At 45.1% G+C, this 23757-nt stretch overlaps 1 protein-coding gene across 3 annotated transcripts; it reads left to right on the top strand.

Annotated features, from left to right (window-relative positions):
* Positions 1 to 10426: 10426 nt before the first annotated feature.
* MEIOB (meiosis specific with OB-fold) lies at positions 10427 to 22537 on the top strand. 3 transcript variants are annotated; one of them, XM_064673382.1, is made up of 15 exons: positions 10427 to 10554; positions 10980 to 11049; positions 12131 to 12206; positions 15149 to 15206; positions 15685 to 15816; positions 16547 to 16619; positions 16998 to 17193; positions 17524 to 17624; positions 19209 to 19261; positions 19449 to 19544; positions 19927 to 20028; positions 20512 to 20665; positions 21031 to 21214; positions 21671 to 21757; positions 22047 to 22537. In XM_064673382.1, the coding sequence occupies exons 3-15, from the start codon at positions 12138 to 12140 to the stop codon at positions 22155 to 22157; spliced, it is 1416 nt and encodes a 471-aa protein (XP_064529452.1). In that variant the 5' UTR covers positions 10427 to 10554; positions 10980 to 11049; positions 12131 to 12137; the 3' UTR covers positions 22158 to 22537. The 3 variants fall into 3 exon arrangements, with proteins under 3 accessions (XP_064529452.1, XP_064529453.1, XP_064529451.1); XM_064673383.1 differs by having other exon boundaries at positions 12115 to 12206; XM_064673381.1 differs by having other exon boundaries at positions 10428 to 10554; positions 12125 to 12206.
* The last annotated feature ends 1220 nt before the right edge of the window (positions 22538 to 23757 follow it).

The following is a 23757-nucleotide window of genomic DNA, read 5'->3' as shown; positions in this document are numbered from 1 at the left end:
TCTCAGAGCATAAAAGCAAGCAATGATTAAAGCTCTTGTTTTCAGGGTCCATGAGCCAAAACACAAAAGTCTGTTGCTAGATCCAAGTCTGGACTTGGCAACCAGCTCCTACATGGGGAGTGAGCCAAGGTGAAGTGGCTCCGCTCGGTGTCTGTGGGGTTTGGGGTGCTTTGGAGCACGGGGGGTGCTGATGCCCCTACTCTGCTCGTTCCAGGTGCAGGGGGGCATCTCCAGCAGTGGCAACTTGTGCCTCCAGCCCTGGAAGTGAGGTGAGGTGTTCTGCAGGAGGTGGGAGGTGTGGCAGCTCCTTGGGGCTGGGAAAGGTTCCTTGGTGGTGGGAAGAAGCAGGTGCTGAGCTGGAGGACAGTGTGGGAGATGGGGTGTCTGCTGCCTTCTCCCCTTGTGCCTGTGGAGCGAGAGGATATTTAGGGGGACCCTGGGAAGGCAAAAGGCCTCAGTGTGTGCAGGCAGTGGTGCAAATCTGGGGCTTGGTTGGAGGCAGAACTATCTGGCACCTTCTGCTGCCTGGATTTGGGGATCCCAGGTTGGGAATTCTGGGTTTCCAGGGTGTCTGACTCTAAATTGAAGGAGCTGTTCCCTGGTGAGAGGCCACTGGGATATCATGATTGCCCAAGGGTAAAACTGAGCAGGGCTGCTGAAAGCACCCTTTGTGCTTGGCTGGCACCAGCCTGCTTGGAAACCCTGCCCTGAGCTGAGCTGGGCTCAGCAGGGCTGGGGCTGAGCTGGGCTCAGTAGAGCTAGGGCTCCCAGTATCACTGAGGGTGTTACAGCAGCACTCCCATCACTGCTGTTGTGCCTCAGTGGGTGTCCCTGATTGCAGAGCTTCTCCCAGACTGGTTTCATGGCAGAGATGTTTGATGTGAGGTTATCCTCTCTGGAAAGTGGTATTTTGGCAGCAAAGCTAAGAGGAGTTGCCTGTGAGTTCCCCTTGGGACAGTCCTATAGGTACTGTGTGGTGCTGAGGTCTCTCCTAAAACCAGGCACAGCATCCTGCAGGGATGGGCAGCTCTGGGAACCCCAGAGGAGGGTCTGTGTTTTACTCTGAGGCTCCTCAGGCTGCCGTGTCAGTGGTGCAGTCTCTTGGTGTCCCATGGTGGAGTCAGACTGTTGATGTCCCACCCTGGCTCTGCCCTGGGCTGCTGGGAGAGCTGTGTTGGTGGGATGAGCTCTGCCTGCCGCGGACAGGCAGCTCCCGCAATGCTGGTGGCAGAGGGCACAGATTTGAGCAGAGATTGGCTTCTTGCTGACATAAATCAACGTTGTTTGGTTCAGCACAGCTGTGTGGTTGAGATCAGGTCAAGATCTGCTTCAGATCTTCCTACTCTGCTTGTTAAGCTCCCGTCCTTGAGGACGGTGTGGGTTCACCCCTGAGCAAAGATAAATGAGTCCCAGTGTAGCAACACTAAATCTATCCAGCCTTGTGCTTGGCTTTCCCAGGTCTCTCTCTATTTGCTGCAGGACAAGGAGGGCTTCCAGGGAAATACCAGTTCTGTATGGACAGCATCATGTAGAGCCCCCTGTGTCCTTTTCCCTGGAAAAAAAGCAAGAATTCAGGCATTCCACAGACATTACCGATGCTAATTGAGAAACTGCTTTTCTCAATTAGCATCGGTAATGTCTGTGGAATGCCTGAATTCTTGCTTTTTTTCCAGGAAAAGGACACAGGGGGCTCTACATGATGCTGTCATACAGAAGCTGGTATTTCCTGGAAGCCCTCCTTGTCATGCAGCAAACTAGAGAGAGACCTGGGAAAGCTTCCAAAGCTCATGGCTGGATAGATTTGTGTTGCTCCACTGGGGACTCATTTACCTTCAGGCATGAACTGGGAGCATCCCAAGGTGGGCACAGGGCTGCAAACCATGTCCCTAGGGATGTCCCTGCAGCACTGGCCATCCTGGCTGGGAACCTTGTGCCAGCTCAGGGCACAGCTGCCACCAGGACCCACCGGGGAGCTGTACTGGCTCTCTTGGCTTCATGTCAGATGGAAAAGAGCATTTCAGGAGCGACTCTGTCAGCCCTGGCAGCCCTGGGGGGGCCCTGGCAGATGGGCAGCCTTCGTCCAGGTCCCCTGCTCTCTCGGGTGAGTTGTGCTTGCTGGAATTATTTACTGCACTGATCGATAAGCACCATGGGCAGGGGGCTGTATTTCATGAACACAACACCACACACGTGCCTACTGCTGTATTTCAAAAGCATAAATAACCCTGGGACACGAGCAGAAATTAAAACCAAACAGATGTAAATTTACACCCAGGATTTTTCAACTCGGGGAGGAAGCAAACAAGGCTCCTGGGCTGTGCCCCTCACTGAATCGAGCCCTGCCCCTGCCTCTCCCAGCGTGCGGGTTTGCCTGCCCGTGGCTCTGGCTCTGCTCCTGCCTCCAGCTGAGGTGGTATGGGCTGTGTCCCACCAGCACAGGCAAGCCACCTGCTTTCCCCCTGTCCCCTCACACGTGGGGACACAGTCCCAGGCTGGCACGAGCAGTTCAAGAGCCCCCCCTTGGCACGTCCTGCCTGGCATCGGCCGGTCCTGGCGGTGCCGCTCTGGGGTTTATTTTCTTAGTGAGCAAATCATCCAGCAGCATGTGCTGCACTCTCCAGGTTGTTTGTTTTCCTTCAAAATGCAATATAGACCTAATGATATGAAAACAAACTCTCGTAAGAGCAGGGCTGTTCAGCACAGGCAGCGAGGGCTCTGTCCCTTCCCCCTGGCAGTGTTGAAGTGTTTCCCCCATCGCTGACGCAGCCGTTCCTCATAAATCAGAGGAGGTAGGAGCACATTTGCTCCCCCGGCTTTGAAGAGGCGTCAGATCTCCGAACAGAGACTTCTTGCTGGGTGATCCTCCGGGGCTGGTTCTCATTTCCTTGTAGGAGGTGGGTCTGGAGCCCATTTTGCGCGTTTGGGAAGGCTTGCAGGGGGAAGGGGGAGGAAAATGAATGACTTTGCTTCGTTTGAAAAAAAAAAAAAAAAGGAAAAAAAGCCTTGACACCACGAGCACTGTGCACCATTAACATCCCACTGACACAATTACTTACCAAGAAGACACAGCTATTGATTTGGCAGGAAGTGCACGTGCCGTGGCAGGGCTGAGGCTGCAGGAGGCTGAAGGGCTCCATAAGCCTGAACTGGGCTCCCTGCAAACCTGGGCTGAGTCTGGTCATGCCAGGGTTAAGCCCACATCAGTTCAGGTGCTGCTGTGGCTTTCACCCCTCTGGTGTCACTGCTGGCATTGCCACATGCCCAGGCACTGCAAGGCGGGTGATGGCACTGAGGGCTCTGCTGGAGATGGTGGGAACAGCTGGTGGTGGTGAGGTATGGAATGGCCACACTCCCCATCAACTCCTGCCTGTCCTTGGGCAGATATGTCTTCTAAGTGCTCTGCTTGGCCTTTGGGGACCTTTGTAAAGTGTCAACTCTGTCACTAATTGCATGTGGGACCCCTTGGAAGAGGGGGTGGTGAAGGATGGAGAGAATGCGAGATGTCTGTGGGTCCCTGGGTGGGCAGTTGCTGCCTCTGCTGCAGGATCCCTGTGGTGCTGAGGGGCTCAGGCAGGGTCTCTGGAGGGTCCTTGTGGTTGGCATAGCTGGCACTGGGGCTGGCAGGGGTCCTGCACAGTGTCTCTGCTGTAGCAAGGGTTTGCTTGCTGTGGTTGCTGTTGTCAGAAGAGCTTTTGGGTGCACCCACCCTTTGGTGGCACCAGTCCCAGGTGTGTGGGGATGAATGGTGGCACTGGGAAGGGCAGCCCTTGTGACTGAGGGATTGCATCTTCCCTTGTGCATTTTGATGGAAGAAAAACTACTGAGGTGAGGCATCAAGAGCTCTGAGAAGGGAGGTTTTCTGGTCAGCTCTGCCCAATTTTGACTGTCTCGAAGAGAGACTGTTAATGCACAACAGCTGCACAGTGGCACAAGGCATCCATTGCTGTCCCAGCCATGCTTATACCCTTCCTAAATCTGTCCCTTGTCTGCATTATCTGGGAAGGGTTCAGGGATGTGTCCCTGCACAAGCTTAAGCTCTGTGCTAGGGCCAGGTTGCCTGAAGAGGAGCATAAGAGGCTTTTCCTGCTACTCCATCGCCTCTGTGGCAGCCTTGGGATGTGCCAGTGCTCTGAGGAGCTGGACACTAAGGTTGGACACCCTTTAGGAGACACCTTCACCTGGGAATGGCTTGGGTGCTGCCCTGGGGGAGCTTTGCTGCCGCAGCCACGACCACCCTGGTCATACAGGCAGCAAGAAACTCCCGGGGAGAATTTTCAGGAATTCATCTGGCAGTTTTTTCAAGGTAATTGCAGCACGAAGGTTGAGCTGGAACATTTCTGCTGCGCGGGGCCGTTTCCACCACGGAGCTGGCAGCGGGAGAGCTGCTGAGTGAGGAGCCGGCGCTGCCATATGGAGCTGTGCTCTGGCTGCTCGCTCACGAAAACTCCTCCGGGGCCAGGGCTTGGCAGCCCCTCTGCAGAGCCCGCGGCTGTGAATAAATGTTAGTCAGCGCCGGGGCTCGGTGCTACAGGATCCGGCCCGCACTCCGAGAGCGCTGCACTTGGCCTGGGTTCTGCACAGCCCTGCACATGTGCTCAGGGAGAAGCACACGAGCCGGCCCGGTGACTCCCGGGGAGAAATTCTGTGCTTACCCACCCTCTTTGCCCGAGCTGTGCTTTCATCTGACTTGACTTTTGTACCTCGAGTTTCCCTTTTGGCTTTCCCTCTGTGCTCCTTCCACGTCTCCACTGAGTCTGGCTGAGATGGGAGCCTTCAAAAGGGGACCTGGGGATTTGCTGGAGAAGGTGGCAATGGGGAGATTGAAACAGGCTGGCAGGGCTCTGTCTTATTTCTAGTGTTAAGAGCAGGGAAGGGGGAGGAACAAACTCACAGAAATTGGAAGACTTTATCATTTTAAGAGTGATAAAGCTAAAAATCTCAATCAAAGACTGTTTTGTGTTATGCATAAATACTCTGTGGGAATTTGTAGTGAGGTCCTCCAGAGTCTGCATGTGGAAGATGCAATGAGGAAAGTGTGAGGTGCAGGTAACAAAGTCACCCTTGTTGCTATTAGCTGGGAGACACTTTGGAAGGGAATCAGTCTTGAAGGCTGGAAGTCACAAACCCATCACTTGCATCCCAGCCCAGTTCCCTGCTGCCTCTTTGAAACCATGGATTTGTGGCTGCCTCATCCCTGGAAGTGTCCAAGGCCAGGTTTGATGGGTAGAAAGTTGGTCTAGGATTGGTCTAGTAGAAGGTTTCCCTGGGAGGTTTGTAACTAGATGATCTTTAAGATCCCTTCCAACCCAAACCATTCCATGATTTATCCACAAGATATGGGATCCTGAGCTGGAGGGGTTTCCATCTGCTGCTCTGCTCCTGCCCTCAATGGAACCCTTAATGGAACTGTCCTGGCTGCAGCAGAGCTCCAGCAGGGGCACATTTGGCCTCCAGCACATGCAAATGCCCATTTCCCCTTCATTCCATGACTGGGTAGTTCAGTGCACGAGTGAGCCCCGTGGATCAGGACAGCAATCAAATGGACAAGCTCCAGAAAGGAAATACTAATGTGGAGCAAGACAAGAACAAATTCCAAAAAATAGAAGAAACCCTTGTTAGACACGAAGCACGTTGCCAAGCCCGTGGGTCTGGATGTAGTTAGAGGTGTACAGTGTGCAGAGCTCTGTAATATTTTATTCCAGGGATATGTATTTCCGGGACAAGTTGTTAGATAGACCTCTAGTGTTCATTTTCTTAAGGGAAAATGTCGTGATCGAGTCCCGTTTCGCTCGGGTCTCCTACCTTTGCACTTTGAACAGGCTTTGGGGGGAGGTTTTGTTTTTCTAAGGGATAAGAACTCCAAATGTCAGTGTGGGTCTGCAGCGTTCCCTAACGAGCTGCCTGACAGGCGGGCTCTGGGAATGTTGACATGTGGTTTCCTCGGAAGGGCTGGATGTGGGCCTGGCTCTCCGAGCAGCGGGAGCCTCGCCACCGCCACGCCAGGGCCAAACACTCAGCACGAGATCAGAGGTGTGTTTGTGCTGGGAAGTTTGGCTTGGACGGGCTCTTTGGACTCCACTGGTGCTCAGTTCACTGGATTCTGCGGTGGAGGAATAATTGTATTCACCCTAAGATCCCAGTTTTCTTTTACAGCCATCCCCATGTGTCTTTAGGAATTATATCCCAAGTTTTCCTCCTTATGAACTGCTCATGCAGGGGTCGAGTTTTAGACGTGGTTGGAAACTGGAGCAACTGAAGGCTGGAAGGGTTTTTCCCAACTTTGTCACTGGAAGACACTTATCCTTTGTGTCCTGATTGGTGCTGCTCAGTATCATGTGTCCCAGACTGAAATCCAGATATAATTTGGGTTTGGTTTCATTGACTTGAAAAGCTGGAAATGTCTGAATGACAGCCAACAATGCTAAATATCTTCTTTTTTTCCCCTTCAAAGCATTATTCCTCAGTGTCAGGGAGCTGTCACTAAAACTATTTTTAATTGTTGCATGTTTTAATTCATGATGTTTTGTTGGAAAATATTCATCACTTGTTTGCTCAGAGAGGGAGGAGGAAATTCTGGTCTTAGGGAAAGTGATGAAAATCCAAGTCATTTCACTGATGTCACTTAAATTAGTTTGAAATTATGTGCAGGAAAAGTTATTCTCTGTAGCCTGAAGGCTCCAAAAAGAAGCACTTTCTATCTCTGTAGTTTCAGGCGAGTTAAACAGCAGATTTAAAATCTTGGGAAATCAAAGTGTGAGCTACAAAAAAGCAAGAGAATTGAAGAAAAAAGCCTTGTGTCAGTGTTTTCAAGCAGTGAGTTCTCCTATATGGGCACCTTATTCTGAATTTTTGCTATGAAAATTATACAGGAGGGTTAGTTCTGGGATATGTTTATTTACTAATTTTTCACTGCTAATTATTATCTGCTTAGTGACGATCCAAAAGATTTTAGATTTCAGTTTTGGTGATTATTTCTTGAAGTAATTCTGGAATGACCTCCTGAGGGGACCTGATTTTGGTGTAGGGGCTCCTGTTCCTCCCCAGGTTGTGGGGAAGGCCAGGTCTGGTTTCGAGCAGCTCCACCTGAATTCACCAGAGAGAACAGGGAGATTTTGTTGTCTTGAGAGCAACTGTTGTTTCAAAATGTTGTCCTTCCTGGGCAGCTGGAAAGAGCAGGGCTGACATGGTCCACAGAGATTTACATCTTTAAAAAAGCCTTTTTTTTTTTTTTCTTTTCCAGCAGTGGGTCTTTTCTTGTGCAGAGAGAGCCCTTGGCACGTGGTCCTGTTGGCTCACACACGCGTTTGGGGTCTGAGCTCTCTGTGGGCTCATGTGGATACACCAGCCTTAGGTCTTGGCACCTCCCCTGGCCCAGAGCAGTCAGAATTAGCCCAGATGGGGTGGGAACCAGCCACAGTTCACCTTAATTTTAAACTAAGGCTCTGGGTTGTGTTTTTCCATGCTGCAGGAGGTCATGGAGCTGCTTGGAGCGAGGAAATCCCACTGGAACAGCGCTGGGATGAATCCAGTGCTGGGACCAGGATGGGGGGAAGTGAGAGCTGAACAAACACTGAGGTGACAGGGAGAAATGTAGATTCAATGTCCCTGACCACACTGAGCACCTGTTGGCTGCATCAGCACCTGCACTGCTGCTCCTGAGGATGTCCATCATTACTCCATCAGCGCTCCCAAGGCTCAGCCAGTTCAGGTATCAGCCAAAGCCACTGAACACTGAATACCTTCAACAATTTGCTGCTTTTAATGCATTCAGTCAAGCCAATTACATAAAATTATGGGTCTGCCCTTTCCATTTTACCAATTCTCTGGGTCCTAAGAATGTATAAATATTCAATGAGCCCTCTCAGTAAACGCTGCGGGCAGCAGAAAACTTGCAGAGCAAATATTTTTATATTGCTCTGGTTTTGAAGATCCTTTAGAAAATGATTTCTGAAATGTCTCTGCTAGCACTGGATGCTCTTTCCCTGAATGCAAACCCTGATGGTCACATAACAAATTGCTAAAGTGAATTACAAAATGGCATTTGACCATGCCAATGAGTGTAATTTAAATAAATCTATTCATGAAGGCCTAATTAGCAGGGACTGGGCAATTTGCAGCAGTGGATGGGAAGTCTCTGCCAATCACAGATTGAATCCAACAGAGTGCTAAGTGCTGCTGAAGTGCTGGAGAGTTAAAATCACTCGGAGCTTTCAGGGATCAAGCACTAGATCAGAAAAACATTGAATTTATACTGTTGCTCTCCCACGGGGGACGGTGCTTGAGAGGGGAGCAGGTCTTGTGTGGTACATGGACCTCAGGAAACTGCTTGTGGCCTTTCTCTTGCCTCTGTTTTTCCAGTTGTCAAAGGGAGATAACGATGCTGATTTCTTTGAGAGATCACTTTGAGGTCATTTGAGGAGGAAAACTTGAGTAAAGCTGAGTACAAATTGAGTAACATTTGTTTTTGCAGGCGCTCTTCAGTGTTTGTGCTAAAAGTTCCTAACAGGAAGAATCAGTTGACACTGTAAATCAGTGGGATAAAGTCAGGTTACACATTTATTTGTTGTGAGCACCAAAAAAAGATGTTATTTTTTTACAGTAACCCAAAGGAGTCCAAATCCCTGACCATCCCCCGAAGTGCCATGTGTGAATGGCAGAATTCACAGTGACACCTGAGACAGGTACGTCCATCAAATGAGTTCTTGGCTCAGTGTCTGCAAGTTAGAAATGGAGCATCTGATCACATCTCGGAGGGAAAGAGCTCTGGTCTCACATCCACTGCCTTTGTGCATCCTGTCACGATGGCCCTGATAACGTCTCCCCAGCAGGAGCTATCATGGGAAAGGAAAGAGCAGCTTTTTCTTCAAAATGTACATTGAAAATAGGAGTGGAGCTAACCCACAAAGCAAACCCCCTCGATCATTAGCTGTCTAGTGAGGCCGTGGGGACACACAACAGGATTCTTGTTCTGGTGGCTTTGAAATGGAACAAAGCCCGTGGCCCTGGATGGGACACGGCGGCGTCGGGTTTCACCTGCCCTTTGTGCCTGTGGGAGAAAAGCAGCTCAACCTGGACAAAACCTAATGGAAGTGCTGACCACGGTGACAGCGCAAGATCCCAGCTCGGTTCTGCAAGGCCTCGCTGGAGCAGGTGCTTGTGTCCCACCAAAACCTTGCTGAGATGCTGGACAAGCTCAAAGCCTCCAAGTCCACGGGCTGTGACCCTGATTTATCACCTTCTGCAGCAGTGGACGCCCTACAGGTCTCGTTTCAGGTTTGTTTTCCTGGTTTACTGTGCAGTCGTGGCTGGAAGAACAAGACTTGTACCTTTGCCAGCATTTTCCAGCCAGTGCACACGTTCTCCTTCCCACTGGACGAGGAGCACATCACCGTGGTCATTATATTCTGCTTGTCCATTGGACTGAGATAACTAAAACAACATAACTAACAAAAAATGCCATATTCTGTATACTGGAGACTTCAGACTTATGGAACAGTTAGATCCATGGATGACACTGTATAAAAGGTGACCTAACCCCCCCTTCACCCCAGGCTGTCAGTTCCCTGGCATGACGTTTGTCATCAGCACAGGATAATTATCACGGACTTTAGAGACACAATAAATACGAGAGCACAGGTGGTGTCCGTTTTCAGCTGTTTAATTGAAGAAATGAAAGGTCCTGTAATACAGAGTCAACACAGAGAATTTGTCAGGCTGCACTAAAAACTTCAATAGCCACGACCTTGAGGTTATAAAATTACTCATCATGAGTAAAGTTTTTCATGATGCAGAAGTGAAGGGTATTGATTTTATAAAAAAATGATTTTATATGCAATATAAATTGACAAAATGGCTCGATCCAGCTCCTTTCAGGGCCTGAAAACTCAGGGATTGCTGGGTGCAAATCAATACAAATAATATCTTAAACGATGAATTTTAACTCACTTATAAAATACAGGCTGCAATTTTTTTTCCCTTAGAGCTAGTGAAAAAAAAAAAAGGAAAAAGAAAGTAGGGAATGGTTTCTCCAAAGATTTCTGGAATTTGCTTTGTCTTGCAGGTGTGCATTTATGATTGTAGAACAGACCGGACTTCAGACTCCTGGGCTGGTGCTTTGTTGGCTTGGAGTCATGGAATCCCAGAATGGTTTGGGTTGGAAGGGACCTTAAAGCCCATCCAATCCCACCCCCTGCCACGGGCAGGGACACCTTCCACCAGCCCAGGTTGCTCCAAGCTCCGTCCAACCTGGCCTTGGACACTTCCAGGGATGGAGCAGCCATCATTCCCTCCCAGGGAATGATTCCAACCCTGCTGTTACCTCCTTGAGATCCACCGGTGATCCTGCTGAGTGCAGGAATGCCGTCAGTGGTTTGGGAAACCTCTCCCCTCGTGCCGTGCTGGCCCTGAGGACGCTCCCACAGGGCTGCCGAGCCCTTTTCCCACCACTGCGCCGGCGCCATTTTGTCTCCTTCACGCACCTGAGGGGTCCGCAAGGGGCACTGAGGGTCCGTGAGGGGCTTGAGGGGGTGTATGAAGAAATTCTGTACAGAAAAGGTAATCAGGCATTGGAATGGGCTGCCCAGGGAAGTGGTGGATTCTCCGTCCCTGGAGGTTTTTAAGATGAGACTAAATGTGGCATCAGTGCCATGGGCTGGGAACCACGGCAGTGGTGGATCAAGGGTTGCACTTGATGATCTCGGAGGTCCTTTCCAACCCAGATGATTCTATGACTCTGTGATGGACTGAGGGGTCCATGAGTGGTCTGTGAGGGACTGTGGGGTAACTGAGTGGGTATGTGATGGGCTGAGGGGTCCATGAGGTAGCTGAGGGATCTGTGAGGGGGTACGTGATGTGCCGAGGGGTCCCTGAGGGGTTTGTGAGGGGGGGCAGCTCCTGCTGTAGCCTCCCCTGTAGGGGCCTGGGGCATTTTAAGTCCTAAATGACCTTTTTTAATTTTCCTCCCATCCGTGTGTTCCCAGTGCTGGCTCCTCTGACCCAACTCAGCTGGTGTGAGGTGTGGCCACTGAACAATATTTAACTTCTTCGGAGGTAAGGATATTGCTGTGCCTTGGGGGGATGCTGAGGTTTCTGCAGAAGAAAATGTAAATCTTTCCATCTAATGGTGTGGGAACAGGTTTAAGGGACCCACTGTTCAGTGGTTTCTCTAAGGCAAATTTGGGCTGTCTCTCTGTGAGAGTGTAGTTTGAAATGCTCTCTTAGAGAAATCACTTTGTTCTCAGATCACTGCTTACTTTTTTTAAAATGTAGACTATTTCTTCTCTAGTTCAACAGACCTTTACCCGATTGCCTGATGAAATGGTTAACAATTCTCACACAAGGTGCCAGGTATAAGGACTGCAAAAGCCCTTCAGGACTTTGTTATAAACATTGAACAAGCATCCAGCAGTTCTTCCCTATTAAAGGTTATTAAGATTTGGACAATGGGATGGTTCCTTTTACAAAAAAAAGTAGAATCTGACAACTATTTGCTAAATATCTGAAAGTCTCTGAGATACCCATGAAATAATAAGAGGCATTCAGAGGGGCTAACAAAGCCCTACTTTGGCATCAGTAGAGAGGACCTGAGTGCTCACAGGACTGAGCAGCCTGGAAAGGACTAATTTTCACAAATTTTATTTTAATAAATTCAGAACTTTTCTACTTTAAGGAAGGAATAAACTCACGTTTTAAAGTAGTTTAATATTAAGTCAAAAGCCTCAATTAAGGTGGTTTGCAACCCAATGCTTTTCTTTCCTCACATATAAATTGCCTTTTTTATATGAGCTGCCTCATTAAATTCAGTTGGACTTCCCAGAGAGAAGGAGGGTAAATATTTTTCAGAGGCTGGTGCTAATGGAGTCATTTAATGATGAATAATAAATAAAAATCACAGACTTTTATTTGAGAAGCACAGGTAGAGTAGTCACAGTAAAATTCATAACTTCCATCGCCAAATCCAAACAATAAAGACTTGTCTACTTCAGATGGCTTGAAATGGCTTTTATTGAAAACAGATGCTATTAGGTCAAAACATTTGTGTTAAAAAATAACTTTTTATTCTCGCTGTGAATAGTCTGAAGTGATTTGTTTAGATTTTTAAAAAATCTAAATTAGTTTTCTCCAGTTTCAGATAAAGAATGGCTTATTCTAGTTCAGCACGGGACTTTGTTGCACTTTCAGATCTGCATCCAAACCTTGCTCGTCCTGTAAGTCTCATAGACATGGTCCTTTTGTTCTGAGATGAAACAGTATCTGACTGTATTATATTACTGCAAAATTATGTAATTGCCATGGATTTAGGTACTAAGAGCATTAGTGTAATTGTCCGACAGAAAGGACCTTCCCTTCTTTGTGTGCAAACCAGCAAAATGAAAATTGATGCTGTTGTTGTCCACAGTCTGCGGGTACCACAACTGCAGATATTGACTGGACAGTTCAATGTCTGAGCGTCAGAGGCTTCTTTGTAGCATTTTAAATGGATGCTGAGTTAGTGAAGACATTAGTAAAGGCATCACAGAGTCAGCTTTCTGCAGCCACAGTGTATCTGGGACCCTCAACAGTCTGTCACCACACCTATGAACGCAGGGCCCGCTCCTGGTGTGCTCAGTCCCTCTGAGCTCATAACACTGTATCGAGTTATTCACACAAAACTCTCGGTGAATTGTCTTTTACCTGGATAAAAGTCTCCCAGTTGCATGTCAGATAGGATTGTTTCTGTTTCTTTGCGATAAAAAGCAGGTTTGGCTTGGAAGGGACCTTAAAGCTCATCTCATTCCACCGCCCTGCCATGGGCAGGGACACCTTCCACTAGACCAGGTTGCTCCTGAAGAGAGTGAAAACAAGTTTTCCTGTTTCCACAATTTTTTATTTGGGAGGGGCAAAATTTAACTTTTTAAAAATTATTATTTTTTTTTAATTTTAAAAAACTGAAAGAGAAATCACAGAAAAGGGATGATCTGAGAGAAGGAGTTCTATATCCCAGTGATATTGTATATTTTTTCCATCTTTTCATAAACTCCTGTTCTCCAGCAAATCTAATTTATTGTCATTGACAGTTACTCTCAAGTAACGATCCACTAGCTCAGTTAAAAGCTTTTATTTATAAATAAAACTCATCTTGAGTATTCCAGTTAGTAACATATAGTAATGAAAGCATTTTTATAAAACAGCATATTCATGATAGAACTATAAGTGTGTGTTTAGGATGTTAAAAAAGCAGAAGACATATCATTTAAAGCATCAGAATGTTTATTAGTTTGCTGCTTATTTTTAGAAGTGAAATAGATTAAAGTATAAACACTTGCAGTGTGTCTGTGGTGTAGCTCAGGATTTGGCTGAGCAGCCCCAAGCAATGCTCTGTCAAAAGAGGCAGCACGACTCGGACTCGCTTCCAAAGGTCTGTGTTCTGCTCCTCCTCCCTTGGTGAAATTAGTGCTTGGCTTGTTGCACAATAAGCTGATCAAGGAAATGATCTCTGGAAGTTTTCCTTCCCCCTCCCTCCAAAATAGTTTCCAGCCAGATCACTTCCCTCTGCCAGCTCACTGTGCAGGCCTGGTGTTAAGAGACAGAGAGGGGAATGAATTTCCAGCAGGGACAGGCAGATTTCCTTTGGAAACTGCAGATTTACATCAGCTTAATTCCTGTGGGGAGCCATCCTAAATGTCAGTTCTTTTGATTTAACTGATAAACATTTTTTAAAGAAACAAAATCAAAAATAGAAAAATAAAATCGTAACCTAAATCACTCCATGCTGTGGACAGAAAGTCTTCCATCAGAAGATGCACTAACTGGGGTACTGCACTGCTGTACAGTGTCCTCTTCCTGAGTGCCTGTCACTGCAGGATAAGGCAGTTCCCTTGCTCCATCTAGTGATTCCAAGGGAACTGGGAACTGCACAGCTGAGTTTTGAGCACGTGTCAATACTGTTGCAGTGAAGTCAGGCAGGTCACACTGCCTTGTGAACAGGTATAAAATTAATCCTGGGGGGATTATTAAATTGTTCTCCTGCCCTTGCTGGCTGACTCTGGGGTTCTGCTGGAATGACACAGGCAGTACTGAGAGAAGGGCTCGAGTGGAGAAGCCGTGGCTGCCCCACCCGTGGAAGTGTCCAAGGCCAGTCTGGATGGGGCTTGGAGCAACCTGGGAAGTTGTCCTTGTGGAAGGTGTCCTTGCCTACGGCAGGGGGGGTGGAACAAAATGGTCTTGAGGGTCCCTCCATCCCAAACCATTCCAGGTTTCCATGACTGTGTGAAGTGGAAGTCCCATGGGGTGCTTTATGTTTTGAAGGATGTGGGGTGCTGCACTGTCAGTCTCTCCTTCCCGTCCTTATTCCATTCCAATTTTCATTGCTCACCTCTTAAATCCCAAACTAGCACTGCAACACTTCTCTCTCACTGAGGACTGCCTACTTTAAAAAACCTAAAATCCACCACATAGCTATATATTAATAATATATATCTCTATACATCTTCACGGGTGTGTTTGCTCCCAGTAGCTTTGTTTGATAATTAAGACCAGGGTGCTTTTACATAACAAACACAGGTTTAGCAAAGCAGAACAAGACTGATTTTGGTTTCAGTCACCAAGACAGTTCCTTGCCTCAGCTGCCTTTGAGTGAGTTGAAAGACAGGCGGAAGGAGGCACCTGTAGAAATTGGGGTTGCTTACAGGAGGAGGGGAACTGCCCTCCCCGTGGGTGCACACGTGTGTCTCGTGGTGCTGACAGCCAGGGAAACCTTGGATGCTTAACCGGAAAATAAATCCTGTCCAGACTTTTCATGGTGCATTTAAGGAGATCTGAGACCTGTGCAGAGAGCATGAAACAACAACATTGCTGCCTACCTGAGGAGAGATTGCTGTAGAACAGCCAAAATTGTGACTGCCTGAGGTGAACTTTTGTCCTCCCATTGTCTTTGCAAACAGAAACAGATGTATTTCTTTTAATATTTTTATTAGTGGCTATTTTTTCTTAAAGTAAACTCATCTGTTTATGTTTTAGTTTTCATATGGTACTGTGGAATAAATAGATTAAAATGATTACCAGTCAGAAATATGTTTATTATCATCAGTGGAGTATAATTCCATGAAATCTAATTCATCATATACATCTGTCTTTAATCCTTGTATTCTATAATCTCTTTATTTTTCAGAATGTAATCGGTGTGGTTATTGGGAAAACAGATGTCAGAAGCTTTCCAGACCGAAAAAGTACAGTCCCTTTTAACTCTTTTTACTTTGTTTGCTTAAATGGTATAATTTGGCATAGATGGCTGAAATCAATATTTAAATGATAAACAGACTCCTCGGTGTAAAATGTACAGAACAAAAATGCACACGCAAAAAAATAGCGTGTGTTTGAGGACCAAGATGAAAGAGCAGCACTAGTTTGGCTAAACCTTATCAATTAGAAACTGGAAAAGCTCCATCGTGGAAGTGTTTCAGGCTCTGAAGTTGGTACCACTATGAGCCCATCCTTCCATAAACGCTGCTGGAAGGTATCAGGTGGACGGGGTGGTGTAGCCCATTCCCGAACACCAGGGTGTTCCTGCACAGCCTGCTGACCTCTAGTGGGAGGAAACTCATGGCAAAACCCAGGAGAGCATCAAACCAGTAGTTTTTATACCTGTATTCCAGTTATAAATGAAGCTGTGCTAAGAATTGTAATAGTGCTGTTTGGTTTTTGCAGACATTGGGTCGGAAAGATACACCTTCAATTTTACCATCCGTGATTCACCAACTTATTTCATAAACGTGCAGTCCTGGGGCAGAGAGGAGTATATCAGATCCCTCTCAGAAAGCTTCAGGGTTGGGGACTGTGGTAAGTCAGAGTTTATTCTTGCCACGTTTCTGTTTGCGTGTAAACCAGTGTTTTGTGTTGGTGGCTTTGCTGTATTTTTCTCCGAGGACTCAGAAAACAGTCTAATTGGAAACAAATTGTTCAGTTATGTAAAGTATAAAGAGGAAAGGAACGAGATTCCGAGGATATAAACTCAAAACCAGTAAATATGTCAACAAAAAGACCAGACACAAACCCACTGAGTGCAGCCACTCAGAACTGGCTGCAGTGAACTGTAGTTAACCAATCTAAAGTCTTACATTATATTGACTTCCTATAAATGATTAAAAACAAACTCTGTAAAGTAGTTTGGTGTTTGTCCTCCCTTAGTTACAGATATGACTATGATTGTTCATAAAACCACCACAAAAATCTTGTCTTTATTTACAGGATGTGCTTTTATCTCGTTAAATTAATAGAAAGCCTTTGCTGCCCATGGTTGTTTGGGTAAAACTCGTGACCATGCAGAGCACAGACACGAAAACTCAGGGCTGTTGTGTTTCCACTGCGTGTCTTGAGGACTCGTGGGGGACTTGAGCCATAACTTGAGCTGTCTGGACAGCACGAAAACATTTGGCAGTAGTTCTTTCACACACCTTTTCCTTTCCAAACCAACCTTGAAAACAATAATGTTTAGAGTAATCTCTCTTTCTCTGTATCTATAAGCAATTTTCTACCATTACTAACACTGCTTATCGATGTTTTGTTTTAGTTACAATCGAAAACCCTTTAATTCAGTCAAAGGAAGCAGAAAGGGAAGAAAAATTCAACCCTGTAACTCCTAGGTAAATTTAGAGTGGTAGTTTTTTCCAGAAAGATCAAAGTTAACACTTGTTTAGTCGCCAGCCAGTCCCAGTAACTGGTAGAAATATTTGGGGTTAGTTTTCTTGTATAGCTGTGCCTTCCTCCCTGTGTTCATGTCTGGTCAAATAATCTCAAAGGGGAATGTATTTCTCAGTATATGGTGATAAAGTAATTATGCTCTTTGTAACTAAGCAGAGTAAATGTCATTCTTTGAGTAAAGTCTACTCAAATTTTCTCTTTCTCGAGAGAAAACAATAAAGGAATGAAGTTGTTTTCTCACAAGAATTAGCATTTTACCCTGTTGATCCACTGGTGAGTGCAATGCTGATGATGGGATTTGTTCTGTGCACACTCTCCAGTTGCTACAAATTACTGCTCAGTGAAAATCACTCAGTGGTCAAAACCTCTTTGTGTTACGAAACGGACACCAGGCTCCTTCCTCTGCTGCACCTGCCTGTCAAGGACCCTCAGGATTATTATTCCCTGGGGGATATCGTTGCAAATGGACAAAGCCTCAATGGAAGGATCCTCAACATGCTCGCAGCTGTGATGTCAGTAAGTCAAGGAGCCCCAACAGAGCAGTAATTCTCTACTATACCAGGAGTAACTTCACTGCTAATATGGATTTTGGGCCTCGTAGCAGACAGGACTCAGTGGGGTGGTTTGTTCAGGCTGGAGCCACTTCAGCTGAGTGACAATAACCACACACACCCTTTGGGATTTTTATCGACAACATGAGGGGGGAAATTGAGTGGTCTCATTTTTTAGTAGTCTGCAGAGGTTTTTTTCCCCCATTTTTCTAACTCTTCTATTTTCTAGGTTATTACTTCTATTCTCCTAAACGCTCAGTAGAGGAGAAGTGACTGCTTCTTTTTCTTTTTAAAGGTTGGGGAGCCAAAGTACTTTATGACTGCAGACAAAAGGAAAGGCCAGAGGTGTGAAGTGAAGCTGTTCGATGAAACAGAGAGGTCTTTTCCAATAGTATGGTAAAATGGTTTTTCATTCACTAAAAGACACAAATTAATGCAAGAGTAGGTACATGAATTAACTGCAACACACACCTGCTATAACACTGGTTTTTAATTTAAATGCATTGTTATTTGGGAGGCAACTGTGATGAGGCAGCAATGTAGACTGAAAAGAGACTTAAATAAGAGATGCATTAGAGTGGCCTTACATATATTGTGTGGTTTTATGGCTTGCTGACAGCCTGCTGGCTCACGAATGGCAAAATGAAGCTTAGCTCCAAATAGTTCCTTTTTTTAATGTGGACATTTGAACTAATTCAGGAAATGGCCTTTAAAACCAGCTGCAAAGGCTGTATGTTCCTTCCACAGTCTGGGGAGGGGAAAGAGGAACGTGCTTGGTGTTTAAAGGCGAGCAGGATTAACAAGTGGAATGGAAATAGGTTGGAACAGTTTTTAAACTTTTAAAATAACGCAGAAACATTTTGATACAACTTTGGCCATATTTTCAAGCTCTGTCCCGTTTACAAACACAACTATATCCATACCATTTATGTATGTAATCAGTAACTTATTTAAGAGGAACATTTGTATTTTGCCCATAGTCTGTTCAATAAACTTGTGCCTTATCTATGTGCAAGGACATGTGGGGGTGTGGGGATTCACTGGCACTGGGTTTGCTGTTTGCTGGTTGAAAAATGACCTAAATGACCTTTGTTCCCCCGAGAGAGGGAGAAAGACAGCACTGCACTGTGTGAGCTATGAGCTGTATTGCCACCTGTGGGATGTTTCACACACTTTATACTCACAAACACAAAATAAACATCTACAGTGTGAAGTCTTCCAGCCCTTGGGCTGCCACCAGTGTTAATGTGGAGCAGCACCTCCAACAGCCTTGTTTCAGAGCTGGTACTTGAGCAACAGCATTGTAGAGAAGGGATTTCAGAGCCCATCAGTGAAGAGGTGGCTGAGCAATGTTAGATGGAAAAAATATCTTAAATCTTTTTCCAAGGATTAAGCAAAAAACCCAGCAGAACAAATCCGTGCTTTGGCAGCGTCCTTGCCAGCCAGATTTAGGAGGAACTGAATGAGATTTTATCAAGGGACCTAAGCATGAAATTACCATTTTGAGGGACACCACTGACCTCACTGCAGCCTCATCACGCGCAGCTACAAAGATTCCAGTGTTGGAAAGTGGCTGAACATCTGGCCAAGGGCTCTGAGCAATCAGCCTGGCCCCCAGCACAGGCTCAGCTGACAAACGTGTCAACTGGGACTTGCTTTAGTGAGAAATTACTTTTATCACACCTCTGAAACACACACAGCATTTTTCCAGGTATATTTTGCATTTCATCATTTATTTTATCCTGCTTGGCATGGGATAAAATAGGGCCTGGGTTAGACTGTACAGAAAAGTTACTTGCCCAGAAAACATCCTGCCTGGCTGTGGATACACTTGGAATTTCATTGGCATGTGTGTGTAACAAAGGAGTCATGTCCCCTTTGACTAATTTTATTTTAACTATATTATTTCGTAGTTAAGTACTAAACAGTTTGAGTGCTCCTTCAAAAATGTTTTGATACATTCACTTTTGTTTAATTTAGTTGGGATAACGAATCCATCCAGCTGGCACAGAGTTGGATCCCTCAAGAAACAGGTATAACAGTCTGGTTTTTGTGTTTACTGTAGTTCTAAATGTCATACTTATTCTACAGTAACAGGTTTTTTGGTGTTTTTGTTTTTTTTTTTTTTTTTTTTTTTTTTTTGTTTTTTTTTTTTGTTTTTTTTTGTTTTTTTTTGTTTTGGTTTTGGTTTTTGGTTTTGGTTTTTTTTTTTGTGCACAGTTATATTTGCATCAGATGTGAGAATAAATTTTGACAAGTTCAGGAACTGTATGACTGCAACTGTGATATCCAAAACCATCATTACAACTAACCCAGGTAAGAGCTGCTGAAGTATTGCTTTGGTATTAATAATAATTATAGCCTATAATGCACAAATTAATCTATTGGAAAGTCTAATTTCTTCTGCTTGTTTGTCTCACAAAGATCTCTGCTTTTTATCTGATATATAATGACCAATGCCTTTGGCTTCCACCCTGATTTGATTTCTTTTATTTCTTTTATTGTATTTTATTTATCTAAACAGTCTTCATATATTCAGTGCAGAACTAACAGTTAAAATAAAAAAGAGAAAAGTAACTCTTGGCTGATTCCAAGAGACAATGTGTTGGTGCTACCAGAACACAAAGTTGTAGAATATAATGCTGCTGTTATTTTTCCATGCACCACATCCTAATAACTTTTAAAAATACATCTTCAGAGACAGCAGAAGCAAATGTTCTCTTCAGCTTCATCAAGGACAGTGCCCAGTCAGGAGCTCTGCATGACAGAATGAAGGAGCAGGCAAATGAACCCATTAACTGTAAGTATGGGTGCAGACACTGATTTCATTTAACTATATCCTGTGGTTTCAGAGTGCAGCTGCAAGAATTCTTGCTCTGTGTGTTCAGAGAAACAAAGCTCAGGTACAGCCTGGCTCAGTATTTAAATCTGGACTGTTATTCTTGGGGCTGTCCCTTATTCTATTAATTAGGTACCTTCAGTTGACTGTGCCAACTGCAGCCTGTCTGGTGTGTTCTTTCTGTCCTGAATAAATATGAAAAACTGAGAGGGAGAGTTTTTTGTCAAAAGCTCATTTTGAGGGATACAAAGACTAAATAGTAGATAGTTTCCTGACTTTAGTTCCCTTTTGTTTTCCCTTCCTGTTTTCAACAGGAAGGTGTGGGGGGCTTTTCTGATGCTTTAGATCAAATCCTCTCCTTTTTATTACCTTCAGATCCTTTGTTGCTGTTGCTCTTTTGAATTATTTCTTGCTCAGACCCACTTAATGTGTCTTTTATTTTAGTGGAGACTATAGTTGATGTTTATACAGTGGAACAGCTGAAGGAAAAAGCTCTCCAGGGTGATGGGAAACCCGACCCTGTCTATGGCATTATTTATGGCTACATTTCCACCCTGGACATTGATGATAATGTATCCAAAGTTATGCGCAACAGATGGTGAGCAACTGCCTCAAACTATATTAAAAACTGCTTGTCCTCCTCCCCTGACCCAAATGAGGTGGAACACTATTTTAGTCCATTTCTGGAAAAGAAATAAAGCTCCTCTGGAGGATGCCATGTGGATTTCTGCTGTGTAGACTTCCACAAGTAGCAAGGAAGAGGAGTTGGCTCCATGAAGGACTTGCTCTTTCTGGTCCTGGAGCCAAGAAAAAAGAGGCCACTTTGTCCCAGACAGACTTGAAAGTTTAAAAAGATGAAAAATTTTTGTTAAGGACAAAGTCTCTTGGGAAATGTCAGTCTAGAAAAACGTTTCAAGCAAGGAGGAATTGCATATGTGCATTAATTATCCTCTTCTGCTTCAGCTCGATCTGCCGGTTTGTGGTGAACGAAATGTCAAACACTTGCACTTTCTGCAGCGACGTCTCTCCAGAGTCAAAGTCAACCTTTGCAAGCTTTGACATCCTCGTGGATGTGACAGATCACACAGGAACTCTCCATTCCTGCTACCTGTCTGACTGTGTGGCTGAGGAGACGTTGGGCTGCACAGTAAGTAGGGAGGAATGAGGTTGTTATTTGAGCTGTGCTGTGAAGCCTGATAACAATTACAAATGTATGTAAATGTTCTTCATGTGCATGTACAACAGCTTAAAAAATTGCACGTAGGTAGAGACATACACTGAGCTTTTTAACAAGTCCAAAGTGAGAAGTCAGCAGCTGCTAATAAGAATTGTGTTAAATGTAAGAGTGAACACCCAATTCAAAATATTGCTTTATTTTAATTCACACTTTTCTGAGAATGTGGTTGGAAATCCCTAACTTTGATTCTCAATTTATTCTGGCTAATTTGACTGCCTTGGTACATTATCACACCAAACGCTATGTTAAAATAGAAAAATACAGCCTAGAAGTGTATAAAAATGTGTAAGATGCTCTTTTCACCTTCATTTTGTTGTGGAGATGTTGTAATCATATGCTGAAGTTTCTGGGGCGTCCTGTTAACAGGTCCATGAATTCCTCATGCTGGAAGATGACCAGAAGACTGCACTGAAATGGCAGCTTCTTTTGGAACGAAGCAAGATTTATTTCAAAGTTAGTATTTAGTCTTCATTTAAAACAGGGGCTCTTTTTCACTCTTAAACTTGTCCTTCTTAGCAAAACTGTTCTTACTCTTCCATCTCTCCCTCCTCTGTCCCTGTTTCCAGGACAAAACAAATGTTTTTCTTCAGCAGTGACAGGGATGTAGCATAAATGTGCACTCACACAGGAAATAGTGTAAAATACGGATCCATGTGTCAGTCATGCTGTGTGACATCTGAAAATAATCTATGCCAAGGTGCTGTACAGCAGTGAAAACAAAGACCCCTAATTATTTTTCCAGGTTACTTTGTCACCCAGCTGGAGAACCGGAATGAAAGTGAATCTTCTTTCCTGCAAACTGGCAGATCCTGTAGAGGCGAGTCAGAGCTTGTTGGGAAGAGACTGGAAATAAGAGATTATGCTCTTAACAATGTCAAGGAAAAAGTCTTCCTTCCCTGTGTTATTAGAGGTGGAATTCTTTGGTTGTCAGGTTTTGCCAAGTCTGTTCTGACAGTAAGGAAGGAATGTGCATTACTAATACCTGTAAATGGGCTTCTGGGTTGATCTTCAGGTGATTGTACTTCAGAAAGTAACTTGGGCCTCAGCTTAAAAGTCAGTTCTCCCAAAGTCAACCCCTTCCAAGGGGGGTGGAAAGTTTCTTCACTCAGTTGAGATCTCTGAAAACATCAGAAATGACAAATAGGTCAGGACAGATCTCCTGACTTCTGTGTTTTAATTGCCTTGCTACTTTTGTGTTAGTTTAAATAAATAAAGACCCACTTTGAAACACTGCCTGGGTTTGTGGTGCACCTTGGTGAGTCCAAACATGGAACCTGTGGCAACAGAAGAAGTGACTCTCTTTGGGGCAGACTAAGGCTTATTGATTAGAACAGTCATCAATTAGCAGTGCCCTCTGACAAGCAATCAGCTGAGACTGTGAGCAGCAGAGAAGAAAGGACTGTTCTTCACCAAAGTAGCTGTCCTTCACTGGACATAAAGAACCCAGGTAGGTATACTTTGCCTTTCTCATGTATTTTTTCCCTATTTTTAATCTATTTCTGTCCTTAGCTTCCCCTGCCATTGGTGTATTTGCTGCATTCTCCAGTTCTCACCTTCTGAGCACGTTGGAACTCAGCCTGTTCCAAACAGTGGGAGATCCCACAGCCCTCCTCTTGCAAGAGATTTGTTATGCCAGGACACCCTGAGGAACTCAGGTCACCCTCGTGCCCCACCTGCCCTTAAAGCAATGTGGCACAGAGAAAACAGCCACAGAAACAGTGAATTCTGACAAGAATCCACCAGGACTGCATCCCCTTCTCCCACAGGTGGGAACAAGGGATTAAACACCCCAAAAAACGCCGCCAGTGCTGGGTCACTGCACCCCTGTTGTAGCATTAAATGATTCAACATTTTCCAGCCATAACAGTTCAGGTTCTGAAGTGAATGTTTCCAATAATTTATTCCCAGTTTGGCTCTGCTGTCAATGCAGGGCTGGAGACCAAACTGCTCATGATGCATTGCTGCTGTCACCATAAGCGGGAATGTTTGACAGGCACGAGGAAATGGAAACAGGACAGAAACTTAATTCCATCCTTCCTCTTCCAGAATTGTTCACCCTGATGTCTAGTTTAATCCTGCAACGTTCTGCTCTCTTTTCACAGTGTGATGTGCAGCACCCTGGACCATGCAGCTCTCACAGAGGTGCTTGACTTTGGGAGACGAGAATTTTTCTCTGTAAAACTCCCCACTTTTAAAAACAAATCTTTTCCTAGCAATTATTAAGATGTGACTCCAGTAAATGGAAGCATTTAACTGTGGTGCTTGCACGTATGTAGAAAACTTATCCCATCTGTTTCTGTTAGAAACAAGTCAGTTCTGTGCAACCTTTGAAAATGGTAAGTTTTGATGTTTGTGTGGGGAGGATTTTTTTAATTATATTTTACAACTTACTCTGTCGCTCCAAGGAATTGAAAGGGAACTCGCTGTCATGCAAACCAGTGGGGAGTGTTGGA

The sequence above is a fragment of the Pseudopipra pipra genome, chromosome 16 (assembly GCF_036250125.1).
Source record: "Pseudopipra pipra isolate bDixPip1 chromosome 16, bDixPip1.hap1, whole genome shotgun sequence".
Lineage (NCBI taxonomy): Eukaryota > Metazoa > Chordata > Aves > Passeriformes > Pipridae > Pseudopipra > Pseudopipra pipra.
This window is presented reverse-complemented; position numbering and strand designations above follow the sequence as displayed.

Coding starts and splice junctions, on each gene's coding strand:
- MEIOB (XM_064673382.1), top strand. CDS start 12,138: ATGGCTTATTCTAGTTCAGCACGGGACTTTGTTGCACTTTCAGATCTG. Junction 12,207..15,148: donor ATCCAAACCTTGCTCGTCCT/GTAAGTCTCATA, acceptor TTTATTTTTCAG/AATGTAATCGGTGTGGTTAT. Junction 15,817..16,546: donor CTTCAGGGTTGGGGACTGTG/GTAAGTCAGAGT, acceptor GTTTTGTTTTAG/TTACAATCGAAAACCCTTTA.